General features: G+C 36.8%; 2 protein-coding genes across 2 annotated transcripts in view; one reads left to right on the forward strand and one right to left on the reverse strand.

The window, feature by feature from the left end:
- LOC142340751 (uncharacterized) overlaps positions 1-12,850 on the reverse strand; it is a 107,847-nt gene extending 94,997 nt beyond the window's left edge. Inside the window, exon 1 of the mRNA XM_075391456.1 lies at positions 12,838-12,850. The gene's annotated coding sequence lies outside the window, so the exon portion shown is untranslated. The remainder of the gene's footprint in view (positions 1-12,837) is intronic.
- Positions 1-23,971, forward strand: part of LOC142341223 (oxygen-dependent choline dehydrogenase-like) — a 66,583-nt gene that overhangs the window by 24,091 nt on the left and 18,521 nt on the right. Inside the window, exons 4-5 of the mRNA XM_075392142.1 lie at positions 10,506-10,696; positions 10,973-11,143. Of these exons, the coding sequence (XP_075248257.1) occupies positions 10,506-10,696; positions 10,973-11,143 (362 nt within the window). The remainder of the gene's footprint in view (positions 1-10,505; positions 10,697-10,972; positions 11,144-23,971) is intronic.

Here is a 23,971-nt window from a genome sequence, read left to right on the forward strand (position 1 = left end):
TGTAGCAATCTGTCATAATCTACACTACAACTGATCTGTGTGGCTATGTGAACTCAGTGAGTGTTTGTGAATGGTGGTGCGTGTTGAAGTTTGTGAACTGATGTCGTCTAATTTTCGCAATGGGGTTTCTCTAAACCAGCAAGGTCAGCTTCATAATCATTGGGTTTGCCAAAGATAAGAAGGCGAGGGGTTTACTAGCGTCAAGCGGGTACAGTTCCTGCTACTCTTCAGACTGTTTATCTCAAGACTTGGTACTCCAGACAAGATGTTAAATCTATTTCCCAATATATATATAGAATTTATCAACTAACAAAAATATAAATGTGAGCAACATCTGAACTTATTGATGAAATGTCACGAGACTAAGAGGAGAGTTTTGAAATAGAAAAAACCAACAAAAACTGGTCGGAAGGCTGCAAAATGTAAAAGACTAACTGGGTAATTCCTTTTTCTCCACTGTGTTCCAAGCTCCGCCTTGCTTTTCACTCTCCGCTTCGCTCACCACTTTGCACTCCACTTTGTTCGGTGACGTGTGCCATAAAATTTTCACCTATACTCTTTCTATGCTCAAGTTAAAACCCGCTTAGGTAGCTCCTAGGTAGCTTAGAATCCAAAACACAAGTTATTTCTCAACAATACTCTTGATATGTACACGTTAAAACTTGCTTAGGTAACCCCTAGGTAGCTTAGGATCCAAAACACAAGTTATTTTTCACCAATACTCTTGATATGTACAAGTTAAAACTCGCTTAGGTAGCCCTAGGTAGCTTAGAATCCAAAGGAAAAGTTGTTTTTCACCAATACTCTTGATATGTACAAGTCAAAACTCGCTTAGGTAGCCCTAGGAATCTTAGGATCCAAAGAACAAGTTATTTTTCACCAATATTTTTGATATGTACAAGTTAGAACTCGCTTAGGTAAACCCTAGGTAGCTTAGGATCCATAACACAAGTTATTTTTCACCAATACTCTTGATATGTAAAAGCTAAAACTCGCTTAGGTATCCCCTAGGTAGCTTAGGATCCAAAACACAAGTTGTTTTTCACCAATACTCTTGATATGTACAAGTCAAAACTCGCTTAGGTAGCCCTAGGTATCTTAGGATCCAAAGAACAAGTTATTTTTCACCAATATTTTTGATATGTACAAGTTAGAACTCGCTTAGGTAAACCCTAGGTAGCTTAGGATCCACAACACAAGATATTTTTCACCAATACTCTTGATATGTAAAAGTTAACACTCGCTTAGGTATCCCCTAGGTATCTTAGGATCCAAAGAACAAGTTATTTTTCACCAATATTTTTGATATGTACAAGTTAGACCTCGCTTAGGTAAAACCTAGATAGCTTAGGATCCACAACACAAGTTAATTTTCACCAATACTCTTGATATGTAAAAGTTAAAACTCGCTTAGGTATCCCCTAGGTAGCTTAGGATCCAAAACACAAGTTATTTTTTACCAATACTCCTGATATGTACAAATCAAAACTCGCTTAGGTAGCCCCTTGGTTGCTTAGGATACCAAATAGAAGTTATTATTCAGCAATACTCCTGAAATGTACAAGTTAAAAGTTATAAGTCTTTAAAGCCTCCCACATACGCAGTTGATCAATTTATATCTAAGTTTTTTGCCCTCAGTATCTTCAGTCCAGCGTATAAGTCTTTTAAATCCTCCCACATACGCAGTTGACCAATTTATATCTAAGTTTTTTTGCCCTCAGTACCTTCAGCACAGAATATAAGTCTTTAAAACTCCCACATAAGCAGTGGATCAATTCATATCTAATTTGATTTTGTCCTCAGTACATTAAATCCATAGTGTAGATATTTTAAAAGCTCCCATATAAGCAGTTTCTCAATTTATTTCTAAGTCATTTTTGTCCTGAGTACTTTCAATCTTTATTATATGTCTTTTAAAACCTCCCATTTAAGCAGTTGATCAATTTATATCGAAGTTATTTTTGTCCTCAGTACTTTCAGTCTAGAGTATAAGACTTTAAAAGCTCCAACATAAGCTGTTGATTGATTCATATCTAAGTTATTTTTGTCCTCAATACCTTCAATCCATAGTATAAGTGTATACGTCTTTTAAAGCCTCCCAAATAGGCAGTTGATCAATTATTATCTCAATCATTTTTGTCCTCAGTGCCTTCAATCCGAAGTATAAGTATTTTAAAAGCTCCCATATAAGCAATTGCTCAATATATTTTTAAATCATTTTTGTACTCAGTACCTCCAATCCATAGTATAAGTGTTTTAAAATCTCCCATATTGGCAGTTGCTCAATTTATATCAGAGTCATTTTAGTCCTCAGTACCTCAATCTATAGTATAAGGCTTTTAAAAGCTCCCTAAAAAGCAGTTGATCAAATTATATCTAAGTTATTTTTGTCCTCGGTACCTTCAATCCATAGTATAAGTCTTTTGAAGCCTGCCACATAAGCAGTTGATCAATTAATATATGAGTCAATTTTGTCCTCAGTACCTTCAATCCATAGTATAAGTCTTTTAAAAACTCCCACAGAAGCAGTTGACTGATTTATATCTAACTTTTTTTTGTCCTCAGTACCTTCAATCCATAGTATAAGTCTTTTAAAAGCTCCCACATAAACAGTTGATCAATTAATATGTAGATCGTTTTTGTCCTCAGTACCATCAATCATTAGTGTAAGTTGTTGTAAAGCTCCCACATAAGCAGTTGATCAATTATTATCTAAGTCATTTTTGTCCTCAGCACCTTCAATCCATGTTATAATTGTTTAAAAGGCTTCTGCACTATCAGATGGAAATGAAAAAAGTAGCCGGTGTTTATAGCCAAACAAAAACTCTTTTTTGTCTCGAAAAAACAAGTTAGGGAAATGTTCATAGTTACCTCCGTAGATCAACTGTGTAGATTGTAGCAATCTGTCATAATCTACACTACAACTGATCTATGTGGCTATGTGAACTCAGTGAGTGTTTGTGAATGGTGGTGCGTGTTAAAATTTGTGAACTGATGTCGTCTAATTTTCGCAATGGGGATTCTCTAAACCAGCAAGGTCAGCTTCTTAATCATTGGGTTTGCCAAAGATAAGAAGCCAAGGGGTTTACTAGCGTCAAGCGGATACAGTTCCTGCTACTCTTCAGACTGTTTATCTCAAGACTTGGTACTCCAGACAAGATGCTAAATTATTTCCCTATATATATATATATATATATATATATATATATATATATATATATAGAATTTATCAACTAACAAAAATATAAATGTGAGCAACATCTGAATTTGTTGATGAAATGTCACGAGACTAAGAGGAGAGTTTTGAAAAAGAAAAAAACCAACAAAAACCGGTCCGAAGGCTGCAAAATGTAAAGGACTAACTGGGTAATTCCTTTTTCTCCACTGTGTTCCAAGCTCCGCCTTGCTTTTCACTCTCCGCTTCGCTCACCACTTTGCACTCCACTTTGTTCGGTGACGTGTGCCATAAAAATTTTACCAATACTCTTTCTATGCTCAAGTTAAAACTCGCTTAGGTAGCTCCTAGGTAGCTTAGGATCCAAAACACAAGTTAATTTTCACCAATACTCTTGATATGTACAAGTCAAAACTCGCTTAGGTGCGCCCTAGGTAGCTTAGGATCCAAAATACAAGTTGCTTTTCCCCTGTACTCTTGATATGTACAAGTTAAAACTCACTTAGGTAACCACTAGGTAGCTTAGGATCCGCAACACAAGATATTTTTCACCAATACTCTTGATATGTACAAATTAAAACACGCTTAGGCAAACCCTAGGTAGCTTACAATCCAAAACACAAGTTATTTTTCACCAATACTCTTGATATGTACAGGTTAAAACTCGCTTTGGTAGCCCCTAGGTAGCTTAGGATCCAAAACACAAGTTATTTTTCACCAGAACTCTTGATATGTACAAGCTAAAACTCGCTTAGGTAGCCCATAGGTAGCTTAGGAACCAAAGGACAAGTTATTTTTCACCAATATTTTTGATATATACAAGTTAGAACTCGCTTAGGTAAATCCTAGGTAGCTTAGGATCCACAACACGGGTTATTTTTTTACCAATACTCCTGATGTGTACAAGTCAAAACTCGCTTAGGTAGCCCCCTGGTAGCTTAGCATCCAAAATACAAGTTATTATTCACCAATACGCTTGAAATTTACAGGTTAGAAGTCGCTTAGCTAGCCCCTATGTGGCTTAGTATCCAAAACACATGTTATTTTTCACCAATACTTCTGATATGTACAAGTTAAAACTCGCTTAGGTAGCGCCTAGGTAGCTTGGGATCCAAAACACAAGTTATTTTTCACCAATACTCTTTATATGTACAAGTTAAAACTCGCTTAGGTAGCGCCTAGGTAGCTTAAGATCCAAAACACAAGCTGTTTTTCACCAATACTCCTGATATTAACAATTCAAAACTCGCTTTGGTAGCCCCTAGGTAGCTTAGGATCCAAAACACAAGTTATTTTTCACCAGAACTCTTGATATGTACAAGTTAAAACTCGCTTAGGTAGCCCTAGGTAGCTTAGGATCCAAAGGACAAGTTATTTTTCACCAATATTTTTGATATGTACAAGTTAGAACTCGCTTAGCTAGCCCCTAGGTAGCTTAAGATCCAAAACACAAGCTGTTTTTCACCAATACTCCTGATATTTACAATTCAAAACTCGCTTTGGTAGCCCCTAGGTAGCTTAGGATCCAAAACACAAGTTATTTTTCACCAGAACTCTTGATATGTACAAGTTAAAACTCGCTTAGGTAGCCCTAGTTAGCTTAGCATCCAAAATACAAGTTATTATTCACCAATACGCTTGAAATTTACAGGTTAGAAGTCGCTTAGCTAGCCCCTATGTGGCTTAGTATCCAAAACACATGTTATTTTTCACCAATACTTCTGATATGTACAAGTTAAAACTCGCTTAGGTAGCGCCTAGGTAGCTTGGGATCCAAAACACAAGTTGTTTTTCACCAATACTTTTGATATGTACAAGTTAAAACTCGCTTAGGTAGCCCATAGGTAGCTTAGGAACCAAAGGACAAGTTATTTTTCACCAATATTTTTGATATATACAAGTTAGAACTCGCTTAGGTAAATCCTAGGTAGCTTAGGATCCACAACACGGGTTATTTTTTTACCAATACTCCTGATGTGTACAAGTCAAAACTCGCTTAGGTAGCCCCCTGGTAGCTTAGCATCCAAAATACAAGTTATTATTCACCAATACGCTTGAAATTTACAGGTTAGAAGTCGCTTAGCTAGCCCCTATGTGGCTTAGTATCCAAAACACATGTTATTTTTCACCAATACTTCTGATATGTACAAGTTAAAACTCGCTTAGGTAGCGCCTAGGTAGCTTGGGATCCAAAACACAAGTTATTTTTCACCAATACTCTTTATATGTACAAGTTAAAACTCGCTTAGGTAGCGCCTAGGTAGCTTAAGATCCAAAACACAAGCTGTTTTTCACCAATACTCCTGATATTAACAATTCAAAACTCGCTTTGGTAGCCCCTAGGTAGCTTAGGATCCAAAACACAAGTTATTTTTCACCAGAACTCTTGATATGTACAAGTTAAAACTCGCTTAGGTAGCCCTAGGTAGCTTAGGATCCAAAGGACAAGTTATTTTTCACCAATATTTTTGATATGTACAAGTTAGAACTCGCTTAGCTAGCCCCTAGGTAGCTTAAGATCCAAAACACAAGCTGTTTTTCACCAATACTCCTGATATTTACAATTCAAAACTCGCTTTGGTAGCCCCTAGGTAGCTTAGGATCCAAAACACAAGTTATTTTTCACCAGAACTCTTGATATGTACAAGTTAAAACTCGCTTAGGTAGCCCTAGTTAGCTTAGCATCCAAAATACAAGTTATTATTCACCAATACGCTTGAAATTTCCAAGTTAGAAGTCGCTTAGCTAACCCCTATGTGGCTTAGTATCCAAAACACATGTTATTTTTCACCAATACTTCTGATATGTACAAGTTAAAACTCGCTTAGGTAGCGCCTAGGTAGCTTGGGATCCAAAACTCAAGTTATTTTTCACCAATACTCTTGATATGTACAAGTTAAAACTCGCTTAGGTAGCCCCTAGGTAGCTTAAGATCCAAAACACAAGCTGTTTTTCACCAAAACTCCTGATATATACGATTCAAAACTCGCTTTGGTAGCCCCTAGGTAGCTTAAGATCCAAAACACAAGTTATTTTTCACCAGAACTCTTGATATGTACAAGTTAAAACTCACTTAGGTAGCCCTAGGTAGCTTAGGATCCAAAGGACAAGTTATTTTTCACCAATATTTTTAATATGTACAAGTTAGAACTCGCTTAGGTAGCCCCTAGGTAGCTTAAGATCCAAAACACAAGCTGTTTTTCACCAATACTCCTGATATTTACAATTCAAAACTCGCTGTGGTAGCCCCTAGGTAGCTTAGGATCCAAAACACAAGTTATTTTTCAGCAGAACTCTTGATATGTACAAGTTAAAACTCGCTTAGGTAGCCATAGGTAGCTTAGCATCCAAAATACAAGTTATTATTCACCAATACGCTTGAAATTTACAAGTTAGAAGTCGCTTAGCTAACCCCTATGTGGCTTAGTATCCAAAACACATGTTATTTTTCACCAATACTTCTGATATGTACAAGTTAAAACTCGCTTAGGTAGCGCCTAGGTAGCTTGGGATCCAAAACACAAGTTATTTTTCACCAATACTCTTGATATGTACAAGTTAAAACTCGCTTAGGTAGCCCCTAGGTAGCTTAAGATCCAAAACACAAGCTGTTTTTCACCAATACTCCTGATATTTACAATTCAAAACTCGCTTTGGTAGCCCCTAGGTAGCTTAGGATCCAAAACACAAGTTATTTTTCACCAGAACTCTTGATATGTACAAGCTAAAACTCGCTTAGGTAGCCCTAGGTAGCTTAGGATCCAAAGGACAAGTTATTTTTCACCAATGTTTTTCATATGTACAAGTTAGAACTCGCTTAGGTTAACCCTAGGTAGCTTAGGATCCATAACACAAATTATTTTTCACCAATACTCTTGATATGTAAAAGCTAAAACTCGCTTAGGTATCCCCTAGGTAGCTTAGGATCCAAAACACAGGTTGTTTTTCACCAATACTCTTGATAAGTACAAGTCAAAACTCGCTTAGGTAGCCCTAGGTATCTTAGGATCCAAAGAACAAGTTATTTTTCACCAATATTTTTGATATGTACAAGTTAGAACTCGCTTAGGTAAACCCTAGGTAGCTTAGGATCCATAACACAAGTTATTTTTCACCAATACTCTTGATATGTAAAAGCTAAAACTCGCTTAGGTATCCCCTAGGTAGCTTAGGATCCAAAACACAGGTTGTTTTTCACCAATACTCTTGATAAGTACAAGTCAAAACTCGCTTAGGTAGCCCTGGGTATCTTAGGATCCAAAGAACAAGTTATTTTTCACCAAAATTTTTGATATGTACAAGTTAAAAATCGCTTAGGCAACCAGTGAAAAATTGTATAGCTGAAAAGTTTTTAATTGACAACAAAGGCAATCACAGTATTCAGCTAAAATTGCTCTAATGATTAGCTCTTGAGTTGATTTCTCTCAACGCTTCTCTTACTTTCATGGCAGCTTTGCGTTTACGTCTATCTGGAGCTAAAATTTCGATATCTATTTCTCTATCATTGGCTCTCTGTAATTTTCGATTCGCAGCTTCATAGTACCTTTCTGCCTGATGTCGCTTTCGGATTGCTCGTTTGCTATTCTTTTTTGCTACTTCTAACTTGAGAGCACCTGCATTGTAGTACAACTCTCGCCTGTTGATGCATTTTTCGTGAAAAAAAGACAAAACTCGCATGCATGCCTAGCCACATTAATGCTCGCAAGCGAAAATACTCGAGAAAGACTCGAAAATCTCAAGATTTTCGGGAATGTTTTCAAGCGATAAGTCCCGTGTTTTGAACATCAGAGGAGCCTTCATATTCACTAGAATCTCCATTTGAAACCGACCGAATGCTGTTTGCTTGAGTTTCCGCATTCATTTCTTTGATTTCGCTTCTATCATCGAGTTCATCAATTGACGAGGATGAAATTTCAACACCTTCTATCTCCATCGTTTGGAAAAGTAGGTTACCTATCAACAATTGTTTGAATGTTCGAATTTTAATTCATAATGATAGTAGGATACCTAATAAGTGAACCGTATTGACAAGGGGAGGGGTTGGCTTTAATTGCATGTAATTACGTCAAACATCCTGATGCGTGCGTGCGAGCGTGTGTGTGGGGGGATGCATATCAGTTACAATTTAAAAATCCAAACAGTTTAAACTGGAGGTAGACTACTACCATATTTGAAATTACAGAGTGGATTCAGTTCATTATCAACACAAAACAGTTCAAGGGAAAGTGAACAAGGTAACTCAGTTTAATAAAGCGTACTTACTTTAATATGGTTGACAAGTTGTAGCTATGGGTTAATTCCAAACACAGATATTAATAACGTAGCACTAGTGTTAAGTCCAGACCTAAAACTGGATTGCCAATTTTTTCTAATATTTAAGGCCCAGAAACTTTTTCAAATTCTTTATTGTTTTGTTAGTCTCAAAAAATAAGGAATTTACAACAAAATGAAAATTGAACTAAAAATTTATGTAACTAAAGATATGATTAATCATGATACCAAAAACGCCTAGACAAGCTACAAGTTTTGCGCATTTGGGGATCAAAATGTTTGTTGCATAAATTTATTAAACTAGTTGAAGTTTTGCAAATTGTAACTCGGGAATAGTAGACAGATTAGTCATTGAGTGAAAAAAATAGAGTATTGAATAGTCACGGAATAGAACCGGACAGCTAACATAAATTACTATCGCCGACACCGTTTCGGGAAAAGCAGACGCAAGTTTATGAACAATAAAAATCCAGTGAGTTAGAGTAACAAGAACGGAGGCGTAATAGCCACAACCACGCGTTAATTAGTTCACATTTAATAATAGCTCTCTCTATTGTCTGTGTTACGCATAAATTTAGGCTAGCCGTAAAATGCGCTAAAAGTGGTTCCAGTAAAGGAGTGAAGGTTAAAAATTACACTGTGCGTTCTGGTGAAGGAATAATTTGTATCTAAAATTATATATAGACGTTAACAACGGACTCAATGGTGCAGTGGACGAACGTATGCTCAATAAGCAGAGTGCGCGGGTTCCAATCCTGGTGGGGCGGAAATCCTTTTGCAACTGTACCCCCTGTATATCACCCTAGCCGGTATCAAATTCTACTAAGGCGCATGCTGGATTGCTTTTATGAATCACAAAACTATATGTCAGCCACACTTGAAAATCAATCATTTTTACGAGCACGTAGATGAATATAGCAGCGAAATTAACTTTTCCAAGAATTAACATGGAAAAAATGAAATGATTTCGTAATTGTCTCTTAATTGGGAATGCTATGTTTTTTTCGACAAATTCAAACTGCTTAGCTGAAAAACTATTATGATTCTTAATGGCGGGCATACTGATGAACAATCATACTTGAAGTAGCAATTTTAGTACCAGTTTTATAAAAGATCAGCACTGAAGTTTACTACTGGTGGTCAAAAGTTTTTTTAGACACAATCATTGTAAGAAAACTGAGATGCAAAAAAGGAAAAATTTTTTTCCCCATATATCTGTAAAAGTGACAGAGGAGAAATTAATGCATTGGTATACGAATACAGATATTAGTGATGATGAGGTGGACGGCGGGCAGTATCGTAATTTCAAGACCAGACAGAATAAGCTCTAATTGAACTTCAAATCTTCCCTGAAAATTGCACCACATTCGGCTTTGATTGTGTCCATTTTATGATAATTGTAAAAAGAAATCACTACTTCTCTTCACTATTGTGTGACAATAATATACAATTTGTGCAGTTGTGCTTGAGAGTCACTCTCTTAATAATAATTTTTTCATGAAAATTGCATTTTGAAATTGTTCGGGTATAAATTTGCTGTGTTAGCTAGTGTACGAAAAATTTGCCATTGGTAGGTTAAAATCTGAGCTGGAGAATGTGGGCTTGACTTTGTTTAGTATGTTATGGCAATAAGTGGCAGTCCTCTATTCAAAAAGTTGCGGAATTAGTAGTACATCGAGTTTTAAGGTCTCAGGAGGAGTCAAGTTTATGTCAGTGGAAACAAGCTTTGATGGCCCAATTCAGACACTTAAGTTTTTAAAAGGTGGAGTGATGTCGGCTCTTTTGAGTTCAGCAGGGAATGTTTCTGTTTTTATAAATTCAGGAGGGAGAGAGTCTTTTTTTTTGCTCTTTTGATAGTTCATTGTTCTGATTGTTGGTTTGAAAATTATTTAAATCGTGGGTGGTTTCCTTTTTCCTCATAACCTAATGTTTGCCTAAAATGATTGAGTCAGTAGTCGACGATTGTTTTCTGGCCTTTTCTTATTATTGTGACTTTTTAATGTCATGATGATTAGTCATGTGTCAAAATGTCAAAAGACTTTGAATTTTTACGTTGCAGGTGTTGAATTCATTAATCGCGAGACAGGAGAGCTGTCAATTGCCAGTGCCACAAAAGAGGTCATTCTATGTTGTGGTGGGCTACTTACTCCCAAAATCCTTCTACTCTCAGGAATTGGACCCAAACAGGAGTTAGATGCACTTGGAATAGAAAACATACGCAACCTACCTGGAGTTGGAAAAAATCTTCAGGTTTTGAAATTTTTGGTTGCGCTAGACTTCTGTAGAGAAATTGAACGCATGTCTGTAACTTTTGTTATATAAAAACTTTCATAAATAGTAACAGACTCGAGTGTTTAAACTCAATGTTGGGAATAATTAATCAGCAAAATTGCAATCAAATATTTCAGAGCAATCGTTTCTGAGGCAGAATTTTTTTTACGCATTTATAATTTGACGTTTTTAAATAGATCTCTCTATTGAGAACATCTAAGGTTTCTAATTAAACAGCAGCCGGTTTTTATCCAGGCACCAATATTAGTCCCAGTTGCATGTGTGAACAAATCAGACAATTACTACTATGGCATGTATCCGAACAACAAGAAGGAAATGGCACAACGTGATTGGTTCGTGAATCACACGGGACCACATACTACATTCGGTTGTGAAGTTGCAGCACTTGTCAGAACTGATAACAAGGTGAGCCAGTAAAAAGTAATTAATGACAAAAGATCCTGCTGGTTGAAATACAGGATGAAAATACTCCAGTTTTGCTAAAATGGTTCACTCCTAAACAAATACAAGTTAAAAAACCGACTTCTTAATACAATGCATTTAAGGGAAAAAATGATTTGAGAAAGGGTAGCGATAAAAAAACAACAGATAAAATAACAAAAGAGCAATGAAAACGTTAACTTCACATGTTTGTCGTACTCCCATTGTCCATTACGCGGCTACTGTCCGAATTTTGTCACGTATTTTTACGACCTATTTTTGAAATTAGAGATGTAAACGTGCTTGTGGAAACTATTTTTACTAAGCAAATGTACTTCGAATTTGACCTTTCCCACGGATGCAGTTTCCAATTACAGAAAAGAAAGAGGGCCCAATTAGTGATTAATTTCAGAAATGTCCCTCTCGATACTAACTGTGGAACAAGAAGACAATTAGCGGTTTTGCAATTACCCATGGCACTGTTCACAAGAACAGTTAAGACTTTGTATATGGTCTCCAATAATTAGTAATAAAGTTTGAGCAATGAAGGTTTAGGCTAATTATACGCTCAAAATGGTTTCGTTGAGGTCTATGAGCAAATCCAGATTTCTTGAAAACAGAAAGAGAGTTGTGTTGATTTTATCAATCAGCTAAATATCATTAGCCAGTAAAATTTTAAATCGAGTTTGCGCGGTTAAATTTTGTAATACGTTGAGAAAAAAATTTCATCTGTATTTTTATACATATTTCCGCGGTGATTGCGGTGAATCGCGGTGGATTATTTATTATCACAGCGTTCTCAGTATTCCTGCAAAAAGGAAGATTCCTTACACGGGTTTGAACCTCATACCTCCTGCATGCCCGCATTCACCCCAATCACCGAATTTCTTTAAGAAATTCACCGCGTTCACCGCATTTCTTACAAAAACTCAAACTAAAACCTCGACCCGGGTGGATAAGTCGAAACTAGGTAAAAAGTAAATTAATAGGTACAAGATAAAAGGTAAAAGGTAGAAGGTAAAAGGTGAAAGATCACTAAAATCAAAATGCCAAATTAAAAAAATATATATATATTTCTGTTGAGCTGTAATATGCATCCAGCTAGAAGAGTTTCCAGTGACTTCAGCCATACAAACTTCAGTAAATTTAGAAGAAAAGAAGAAGTGTTACATCTTTATATTTAGAGGTATTTCTATTCCTTTCCTCTGTCTTTGCATGTCTTTTGGTAGTGTAAAAGCAAGATTGATTCATTCTGTTTTTCAACTCTCTTTTCTTTTCAATTAAATTTTGACGCTCTTATTTTTCCCACATCATATATTATTCACTGCGCGGATTGGTTTTGCTCTCAAACAATACTTTCATATATGCATTATATGACACTACCACTCTAAATGAAAAGAAGCGCCTCTGGTTGAAATAAAACACACGCGCAAAAAATTTATGCCGTTAGTTTTAGATGATTTTTGTGGTTCTCGCAAATTAAATTAGTTTGAAAAATTCATTTTATCCATTTTACCATAATGTGTCATGGTATCTACACTGAACTGAAAAATTCAGCTGCATTTGTTAAATACTGTTGGGTGACATTTTATTTAATTTTCCAATTATTTCACACCTTCAAACGTACATCTGTTTTTTAAAAATTTTTTCCTTAACTTAACTTTAGCAATTTTGCTCTTTTTAATAAGTTTAAAACGTTTTTAATCTCGATTAACACAATTAAATTACAATTAAATTTCAAAAAGGGTTGCAATTGCTCCATGAGAAATAAAATGAAATTGGAGGCTGAAGTTAGGGGAGGGGCTATGTAGTTATATTATATATAAAACAATAGCTATTTTGAAACACACAATTAGCAATAAACTAGGAGTATGGGAAGTCAAATGATTTGGTTTCTTTGTTTCTCTTCGATAAATTGTTTTTGTTTAGCATTATTTTTAGGTACTATTAGTCTTCTTTTTAATCTGATTTTTTCACCCGTTTTCAAAATCAATGACTCTTATCTTTTTCGCAATTGTATAAACAAAGTAGCGTTTTCCATTTCTGCTGAGTTAGGCGCGGAAGCTTGCATAGATAAATACTCTTTAAATACTCTAGATAAAAATAAACATAAGTTTTCCGCATAAGAGGATGCTCCGGGTTTGCTAATGGGAACTCATGGTCAGTTTTGATGATTGCAACCACAGGACGAGATTTGATCTCGCGGCTTTTTCCCAAACTCTGGAGGGATACATTCTTTGTACTTTTGCTCAAAGTTTAACGCCAGAAGATATTGCAGTATGCAGCAGAACGTTCACTATAAAACTGATTATCCCAATTTTTACTGACATTTGCCTGTTTATCGTGCTAGCGAACTTCTGCTCGTAAATTGGCCTCAAATGTTGCAGTTTTTGTAAGAATGGGTACAGCGGTTTGGTTCACTTCAAATTCATTCTCTGGCGTTTAGAAATTCCTCATCGCCTCCAAACAAAAGTCTAAAAACAAGTTTCTCCTTCGCTGGTTTCGAGTTGTCGAAATTCACTAAGTTCTGCAGGGCTGGTAAACGCTTTTAATAAATGATCAATGGCTGTGGAAAGCTTCACATCAATTCTCATAGCATGTGTCTCCGCAATTGAATTTGCATCGCTTCTCATCAGAACACTGGGGCCTTCAAATTGTTCCCCTCGTTTCAGGGATATATTGCATGCCTGGCATTCTTGAGTAATTACAGTTTTGAGCGTGATCGAATCTCTGCTGTTTGACTGAATGAGTTGGTAGTTGGAGGATGCTGCTATTATTAGCCAAAAGCTGTATTCGATATTGAGTGCTTTCTCTCGAAACGGTAGAGGCTGAAAATCGACATCGCAAAATTGGAAAGATGTATTTGAATCGTGGTATACAAAAAATGTTGCAAGACAACTGCTTCTTGTTTTCAACATGGGAAACGCTTGGCGCAAATAGCATAGATGCTTGATCCGATGCATTGGTATAAATCCTCGTCATTTAGTAGAGCGCTTTTTGATTTGTATTCTGACATCACAAAATAATTTCTTTCCGTCCGCCCTATCATCACCAGATTGTCCGCGGACTCTGATTGTGGCGTAGGCAGTAGGATAGCTTCGTACACTTCTGGAACGGTTTCCCGCAATGCTAAGTTTATTTTATTTCCATTTTCAAAAACAGTATAAGATTATTAGCTTTGGCTTCGCGAAGCAATTTAGATTTGTAATACCCGAGAGTTTTTTTTTTAAAAGGGATTGTAAAACTTAACATTTTGTTGTCAATTTGAAGTGATCGTGGAACGGACTTTTTCAAGATGTTCACTTGGAACTAGCCAAATAGGAAGGAACTTGTCATTGTCATGAACGCCGTCAAAAAAGTTGAGCGGAATGTGTATGTTGCTGTCCTGAATTTCTTTATTTCTGTTCGCGGCATCAGTAACCAGGAAAGAATTACAATGAATTGTAAGTTTTCCTTCAGTTACAATTGTAGACGTTGAACGCAACTTGTGAGATCCTTCCTTTTGATGCTTTAACTGCTGAGTCAGGTGGGAAAGCTTGCGCAGTTGAAAACTCTGGCTCGTCGATTAAAAAGAAACACAGTTTTCCGCACAAGAGGATGCTCCGGGTTTGCTAATAGGAACTCATGGTCAATTTTGCTGATTGCAACCACAGGACGAGATTTGATCTCGCGTCTTTTTCCCAAACTCTGGAGGGATACATTCTTTGTACTTTTGCTCAAAGTTTAACGCCAGAAGATATTGCAGTATGCAACAGAACGTTCACCATAAAACTGATTATCCCAATTTTTTACTGACGTTTGCCTGTTTATCGTGCTAGCGAACTTCTGCTCGTAAATTGGCCTCAGATGTTGCAGTTTTGTAAGGATGGGAAGGATGGTTACAGCAATTCGGTTCACTTCAAATTCACTCTCTGGCATCTCGAAATTCTTCATCGCCTCCAAACAAAAGTCTAAAAACAAGTTTCTCCTTCGCTGGTTTCGAGTTATCGAAATTCACTAAGTTTTGCAGGGCTGGTAACGCTTTTAACAAATGATCAATAGCTGTGGGAAGTTTCACATCAATTTTCATTGAATGTGTCTCCGCAATTGAATTTGCATCGCTTCTCATCAGAACACTCGGGCCTTCAAATTGTTCCCCACACTTCAGGGAAATATTGCATGCCTGGCATTCTTGAGTAATTACACTTTTGAGCGTGATCGAATCTCTGCTGTTCAACTGAATGAGTTGGTAGTTGGAGGATGTTCCTAGTATTAGCCAAAGGCTGTATTCGATATTGAGTGCTTTCTCTTGAAACGGTAGAGGCTGAAAATCGACATCGCAAAATTGGAAAGCTGTATTTGAATCGTGGTATACAAAAAAAGTTGCAAGTCAACTGCTTCTTGTTTTCAACATAGGAAACGCTTGGCACAAATAGCATACATGCTTGATCCGATGCATTGGTATAGATCCTCGTCATTTAGTAGAGCGCTTTTTGATTTGTATTCTGACATCACAAAATAATTTCATTCTGTCCGCCCTATCATCACCAGATTGTCCTCGGACTCTGATTGTGGCATAGGCAGTAGGATAGCTTCGTACACTTCTGGAACGGTTTCCTGCAATGCTAAGGTTATTTTATTTCCATTTTTAAAAATAGTACAAGATTATTAGCTTTTGCTTCGCGAAGCAATTTAGATTTGTAATAGCCAAGAATTTTTTAAAATGGGATTGTCAAACTTAATATTTTGTTGTCATTTTGAAGTGATCGTGGAACGGACTTTTTCAAGATGTTCACTTGGAACAAGCCAAATAGGAAGGAACTTGTCATTGTCATGAACGCCGACAACAAAGTTGAGCGGAATGTGTATGTTGCTGTCCTGAATCTCTTTTTTTCTGTTCGCAGCATCAGTAACCAGGAAAGAATTACAATGAATTGTAAGTTTTCCTTCAGTCCCAATTGTAGACGTTGAACACAACTTGTGAGATCCTTCTTTTTGATGCTATAACTGCTGAATCAGGTGGGAAAGCTTGCGCATTTGAAAACTCTGGCTCGTCGATTAAAAAGAAACACAAGTTTTCCGCACAAGAGGATGCTCCGGGTTTGCTGATGGGAACTCATGGTCAATTTTGATGATTGCAACCACAGGACGAGATTTAATCTCGCGGCTGTTTCCCAAACTCTGGAGGGATACATTCTTTGTACTTTTGCTCAAAGTTTAACCCCAGAAGATATTGCAGTATGCAGCAGAACGCTCACTATAAAACTGATTATCCCAATTTTTACTGACGTTTGCCTGTTTATCGTGCTAGCGAACTTCTGCTCGTAAATTGGCCTCAGATGTTGCAGTTTTGTAAGGATGGGAAGGATGGTTACAGCAATTCGGTTCACTTCAAATTCACTCTCTGGCATCTCGAAATTCTTCATCGCCTCCAAACAAAAGTCTAAAAACAAGTTTCTCCTTCGCTGGTTTCGAGTTGTCGAAATTCACTAAGTTCTGCAGGGCTGGTAAACGCTTTTAATAAATGATCAATAGCTGTGGAAAGCTTCACATCAATTCTCATAGCATGTGTCTCCGCAATTGAATTTGCATCGCTTCTCATCAGAACACTCGGGCCTTCAAATTGTTCCCCACACTTCAGTGATATATTGCATGCCTGGCATTCTTGAGTAATTACACTTTTGAGCGTGGTCGAATCTCTGCTGTTCGACTGAATGAGTTGGTAGTTGGAGGATGCTGCTAGTATTAGCCAAAGGCTGTATTCGATAATGATTGCTTTCTCTTGAAACGGTAGAGGCTGAAAATCGACATCGCAAAATTGGAAAGCTGTATTTGAATTTTGGTAAACAAATAATGTTGCAAGAGAACTGCTTCTTGTTTTCAACATGGGAAACGCTTGGCGCAAATAGCATAGATGCTTGATCCGATGCACTGGCATATATCCTCGTCATCTAGTAGAACTCTTTTTGACATCTCAATATAATTTCATTCCGTCTGCCATATCATCACCAAATTGTCCTCGGACTCTGATTGTGGCATAGGCAGTAGGATAGCTAAACTTATAATACCTAAATTTTTTTAGGTATTACAAATTTAGATTTGTAATACCTAAAATTTTTTTTAATGGGATTCCCAAACTTAATATTTGGTTGTTAATTCGAAGTGATCGTGGAACGGACTTTTTTAAGATGTTCACTTGGAACCAGCCAAATAGGAAGGAACTTGTCATTGTCATGAACGCCGACAACAAAGTTGAGCGGAATGTGTATGTTGCTGTCCTGAATCTCTTTTTTTCTGTTCGCAGCATCAGTAACCAGGAAAGAATTACAATGAATTGTAAGTTTTCCTTCAGTCCCAATTGTAGACGTTGAACACAACTTGTGAGATCCTTCTTTTTGATGCTATAACTGCTGAATCAGGTGGGGAAGCTTGCGCAGTTGAATACTTTGGCTCGCCAATTAAAAAGAAACACAGTTTTCCGCACAAGAGGATGCTCAGGGTTTGCTAATAGCAACTCATGGTCAATTTTGCTGATTGCAATCACAGGACGAGATTTGATCTCGCGTCTTTTTTCCCAAACTCTGTAGGGGTACATTCTTTGTACTTTTGCTGAAAATTTAACGCCAGAAGATATAGCAGTATACAGCAGAACGTTCAATATAAAACTGATTTTCCCAATTTTTACTGATGTTTGCCCGTTTATTGTGCTCTCGAATTTCTGCTCTTAAATTGGCCTCAGATGTTGCAGTTTTGTAAGGATGGGTACAGCAATTTGGTTCACTTCAAACTCATTCTCTGGGATCTCGAAATTCTTCATTGCCTCCAAACAAAAGTCTAAAAACAATTTCTCCTTCGCTGGTTTCGGATAACCGAAATTCACTAAGTTTTGCAGGGATGGTAACGCTATCAATAGCTGTTTGATATTCACGCTAAATGATCAATAGCTGTGGGAAGCTTCACTTCAATTCTCATTGCAAGTAATTCCGCAATTGAATTTGCATTGCTCCTCATCAGAACATTTGGATCTTCAATTTGTTCCCCACACTTCAGGGATATATTGCATGCTTGGTTTTCTTGATTAATTACACTGTTGAGTGTGATCGATTCTCTGCTGTTCAACTGAATGAGTTGGTAGTTGCAGGACGCTGCTAGTATTAGCCAAAGGTTGTATTCGATGTTGATTGCTTTCTCTTGAAACGGTAGAGGCTGAAAATCGATATCGCAAAATTGGAAAGCTGTATTTGAATTGTGGTAAAAAAATAATGTCGCAAGACAACTGCTTCTTGTTTTCAACATGGGAAATGCTCGGCTCAAATAGCATAGATGCTTGATGCAATGCATTGGTATAGATCCTCGTCGTTTAGTAGAGCTCTTTTTGACATCCCAATATAATTTCATTCCGTCCGCCATATCATCACCAGATTGTCCTCGGACTCTGATTGTGGCATAGGCAGTAGGATAGCTTCGTACACTTCTGGAATGGTTTCCCGCAATGCTGCGGGTTTTTTGTTTCCATTTTAAAAAATAGTACAAGATTAATAGCTGTGGCTTTGCGAAGCAATTTAGATTTGTAATACCTAAATTTTTTTAAAATGGGATTCTCAAACTTAACTTTTGGTTGTCATTTTGAAGTGATCGTGGAACGGACTTTTTCAAGATGTTCACTTGGAACAAGCTAAATAGGAAGGAGCTTGCCATTGTCATAAACGCCGTCAACAAAGTTGAGCGGAATGTGTATGTTCTGAATCTCTTTATTTCTGTTCGCAGCATCAGTAACCAGGAAAGAATTACAATGAATTGTAAATTTTCCTTCCGTCCCAGTTGTAGAGGCTGATCTCAACTTGTGAGATCCTTCTTTTTTGATGCTATAACTGCTGAGTCAGGTGGGGAAGCTTGCGCAGTTGAATACTCTGGCTTGCCGATTAAATAGAAGCATAAGTTTTCCGCATAAGAGGATGCTCCTTGTTTGCTAATAAGAATTCATGGTCAATTTTGTTGATTGCAACAACAGGACGAGATTTTATCTCGCGACTTTTTTCCCATACTCTGTAGGGATACATTTTTTGTACTTTTGCTGAAAGTTTAACGCAAGAAGATTTTGCAGTATGCAGCAGAACGCTCAATATAAAACTGATTATCCCAATTTTTACTGACGTTTGCCTGTTTATTGTGCTCTCGAATTTCTGCTCGTAAATTGGCCTGAGATGTTGCAGTTTTCTAAGGTTGGGTACAGCAATTTGGCTCACTTCAATTTCATTATCTGGCATCTCGAAATCCTTCATCGTCTCCAAAAAAATGTCTAAAAACAAGTTTATGTTCCGCTGGTTTCGATCAATCGAAATTCACTAAGTTTTACAGGGCTGGTAACGCTTCAAATAAATGATCAATAGCTGTGGGAAGCTTCACATCAATTCTCATTGCAAGTAATTCCGCAATTGAATTTGCGTCGCTCCTCATCAGAACATTTGGGCCTTCAAAATGTTCCCCATACTTCAGGGATATATTGCATGCTTGGCTTTCTTGAATAATTACACTGTTGAGTGTGATCGAATCTCTGCTGTTCAACTGAATGAGTTGGTAGTTGCAGGACGCTGATAGTATAAGCCAAAGGTTAAATTCTATGTTGATTGCTTGTTCTTGAAACGGTAGAGGCTTAAAATCAACATCGCAAAATTGGAAAGCTATAATTGAGTCGTGGTATACAATAAATTTTGTAGGACGACTGCTTCTTGTTTTCAACATGGGAAACACTTGGCGCAAATAGCATAGAATAGCTTGCTCCGATGCATTGGTTTAGGTCCTCGTCATTTAGTAGAGCTCTTTTTGATTTGTATTTTGACATCCCAATATAATTTCATTCCGTCCGCCATATCATCGCTAGATTGTCCTGCGGACTGTGATTGTGGCATAGGCAGTAGAATAACTTCGTACACTTCTAGATTGTTTTCCCGCAATGCTAAGGTTATTTCCATTTTGAAAACTAGTCCGAGTTTATTAGCTGTGGCTCCGCAAAGCAATTTAGCTTTGTAATACCGAAGAATTTTTTTTTAAATGGGATTCCCAAACTTAATATTTGGTTATCATTTTGAACTGATTGTGGAGCGGACTTTTTTAAGATGTTCACTTAGAACAAGCCAAATAGGAAGGAATTTGTCATTGTCATGAACGCCGACAACAAAGTTGAGCGGAATGTGTATGTTGCTGTCCTGAATCTCTTTTTTTCTGTTCGCAGCATCAGTAACCAGGAAAGAATTACAATGAATTGTAAGTTTTCCTTCAGTCCCAGTTGTAGTCGTCAAACGCAACTTGTGAGATCCTTCTTTTTTGATGCTATTGCCTTCTGTCTCAATTTTTTGTGAATTGAGTCTTTGTAGTTCTGTCATTCGTTTTGTCACTGCATTCAATGTCTTCAGTTGTTCTCCGAATAAGAATACCTTTTTTCAGATGATGTCTTTATTTTTTGAAACCCATCCTGAATTTCTCTGAATCTCTAAATGCTTTTTGGGATGTTTGCCTCGTCACTCAAGAAAAACTCTGAACCACGCCCGAATATTCCTTTAATAGCGCATCCAATCCTGCCTGGTCCGACTCCTGTGCCAAGGAATGTAGCGGCCCCACCAGCTAAGATGATGGGAAAAATGCGTTTCTATCTCCATAAATGGGACTGACTGACGGAATAATTGTGTAGGGCGATCCTTTTTGATGTCATCTTTGATTGACTTCAGGTCAGCAAGTGCGCCATCATGTTCTTTGATGATTTTCGTGGCTAAACAAATTGAAGTGATCAGAAGCATTCAGTTCCTGAAGTTCCAGAAACGCTAAATCGTGACGGAGTCTCAATCTTGTTTCCCAAGAATCACTGAATTGATCTAATAATGCTGTTGAGTTCTCAGGTAGCCGTATTTGGATAACGTGATAAGAAACTAAGAACTGAACTTTGATGAACTCCTCTGCGACTAGAGCTCTCTCGTGAAAATTGAAATCAAGCTCTTCCGTGGTAACTGTGTTATCACTTTGATGTTGTTGATGAGATAATGAAGAAAAAGTGAAGTGTTTTAAAGAAACAACTTTAAACTTGCCTGATCTTTAAAATGAATCTAAAACATAAAACATTGGATGGCGCCTTCAGTTGTATCGGTTTTAGATCAAATGAAATGATAACAAATTGACGTTGAGAAAAAATACAAGGAAGCACAATATAAAATGGAATAAAGAAGAGTTCTTTCGGCGGCAATTAAAACGCCAAGTTTTTTTCGATAACAGAACTGTTTTCCAAACAAATTACTAAATGGCAATTTTATCTGAGTTTCTTTTGCGTAACAAATTTTTCACTTGAGGAGGTATAACGAGCTCACCTCATCCGGTTCTATAGAGTTTATTGCACACTGTTTTTTGCTTGTTCTCTTGCGTGGGAGTTGTAAAGTTTGATTTTTATTGGTTAATTCTACTGGTAATGACAATCGTCTCAGTAACAAGTCTCAGCTGATTTCTCACTTCTCTTAATCAAAATCAGATGGCAATTTCAAAATCAAAATTACTTTCATTCAAAGTCAAATGGTATTTTTGAAATAAAATTTGCTTTGAATCAAAGTCAGATGGTAGTTTTAAGAGTTTGTTACTAGGTCTCAGATTGATCTGAGAGGTCTACTTAATTTATTTTAATGACCATATCTTGTGGTTCTCCTTTGTTTTGAGTATAGTAAATTGATATTCTCCGAAGAAAAAAAACTGATTTTTGTTTCCAACCTGAGACTGTTTCGATAATGTTGGTAAACTGCGTCATTGACGGATGTTACGAGAGATAAAAATGTGACATAAATTGAATGACGTAGATAAATTACTTCAGCACAATTTGTTTTCGTCAGCATTTTAATTAAAAAACAGTATGCTTTTTCTAAATGATAAGTTTTTGACAAAATGCTATACAAACAATGCAAGTAGACAATTTTAAGGATCTGTCATGTTCTAAACATTGAAGTAATTGCAAGTCTCCTAATCGAAATCTAGTACATACTAAGGTAGTCAGTTCAAAACTTCAAAACTAGCTAAAGTGGATCAAGTTCTGATGACAATAACATCAGCAGGGTTAAATCGGCTTATGAATCGTTGGATATCAGTAATCGGCCATTTCAGGGTTCATGGAGAAGTCAGAAGTTAAAAATGATCGAATTTGGTGGTAAGTTTTCGTCGGCCCTAAAAGCTCAACTGAAACCGTATGCGCCGTTCATTTTAAATCATTTCGAGTCCAGCGTAGAATTTTCTCAGAACTTCGACAAGGCTGATACAATTGCAAGTAATTTGGCACACTTCGAAAGTTATGTTAAGTTTGATAGTGCAAGTTTTGCTCATGGTTTGAGACAAAATTCGACGTGGTCCGGTCAATTGAGGTATGTAGCAGCAAACCTCTAAAGGGCTGAAGAAAATTCATGAGAATATAGAGATTACAGATAAAGAGTGGTTTAATCTGCCTCATATCGAATATGGCGGGGAATAAACTATTGCATATCTTTTTAGCGATAGCAGCTTTTTTAGCGGACAAAAAAGAGTGGCCATCATATGAAATCCTTAATCAAGAACATCCAGGATTTGCGATTTTTCTTGGAGAAGCAGTGCACTGGAAATTGCAGTAATTGGGCTTGGCATTCTACTCAGACAGGTGAAATTTCATTTCGGCCTGAGTTGTCAGATCAAATTGTGCTAACCTTCAATACGTGTAATGGAAAATGTGGAGTGTAAAAATACAGACCAAGAAGAGATGAAGTTAAATTTAAGGTAGCTAATTGATCTTGTGTGTCTTTTTTCGCAATGTGTGTATAGGCGTAACTACAAGAACTGTTGGTGGGCGCTGCCAATTTTAACAAATTCGGCAAAAAGATAGAAACGCTCGGAAAATGGAAAAGAAATCTTACAGGCCTGCGCAACATTTAGAGAAGCTGAAACAGCAAGACGAGACTGTGTACCTTGAGCAAAATAGAATACAATCTTGATGAGAACACAATAAAAGAACACAATTTTAGCAGTGATATAGCACCAAATGCTGATGCATCAAAAGTACACAGAAGGAAGAAGAAAACCCTTAAATGACATGCTGGAACTACTACTAAATGAGATAACTAAGCTAAAATACAATTTTGGTAACAAGGAGCATAATAAAATATACGATAACAAAACAATTACGACACGCTTGCTTGTAACTTTAACTATTCCGCAATGTAATTTAAAGAATTCAAGAAATTAAAATTGCATTTTTGTTCGCTAATTATTTAATCGTTATATTTACACAAAATTGTTTGGAAAAGTGTCAACTTCTCCTCGCAGGTAAACCAACATCTACTTCAAATCTAGGAAAGGAACTTTGTGCCATTTTTATTCCATAAGAACGAAAAGAAGCTGTTTTTTTATTTAAACACTTAAACAAAAAAGATAACTCTAAGAAAAAAATGTAGGGAAGCTATGAGGTAATGCTCAGGTAATTGTAAGAGTCTAGATGTCGAAATTTTAAAAGCGACTATTTTCAAATGTAAACGAAGTTAGTAAGATTTATTTTGAGGACTTAGTATTGTATTGTTTCAAATTATGATTAGATTTTCAATACCTAGCTGAAAATGCTGGCTCTGGCAGCGTGCACATTAGCTATTAGTAGATTGAAGGTTGTGTTAAATGGAAACTATTGATAAGAATATGAAACAAAACAAAAATAACAACTGTCGGGTGCTTTAGGTAAGATTTCGCCAATTTGAAAAAAAAATCATTTTTGAATCAATTGGCAAATCAAACACTGTTGAGATGACATTCGCAAACATTTGAGAGGTAATTTTTGCTTCTCAATACACA

Source organism: Convolutriloba macropyga, chromosome 6 (genome assembly GCF_964194025.1).
Source record: "Convolutriloba macropyga chromosome 6, txConMacr16.3, whole genome shotgun sequence".
In the NCBI taxonomy this organism is placed as follows: domain Eukaryota; kingdom Metazoa; phylum Xenacoelomorpha; order Acoela; family Convolutidae; genus Convolutriloba; species Convolutriloba macropyga.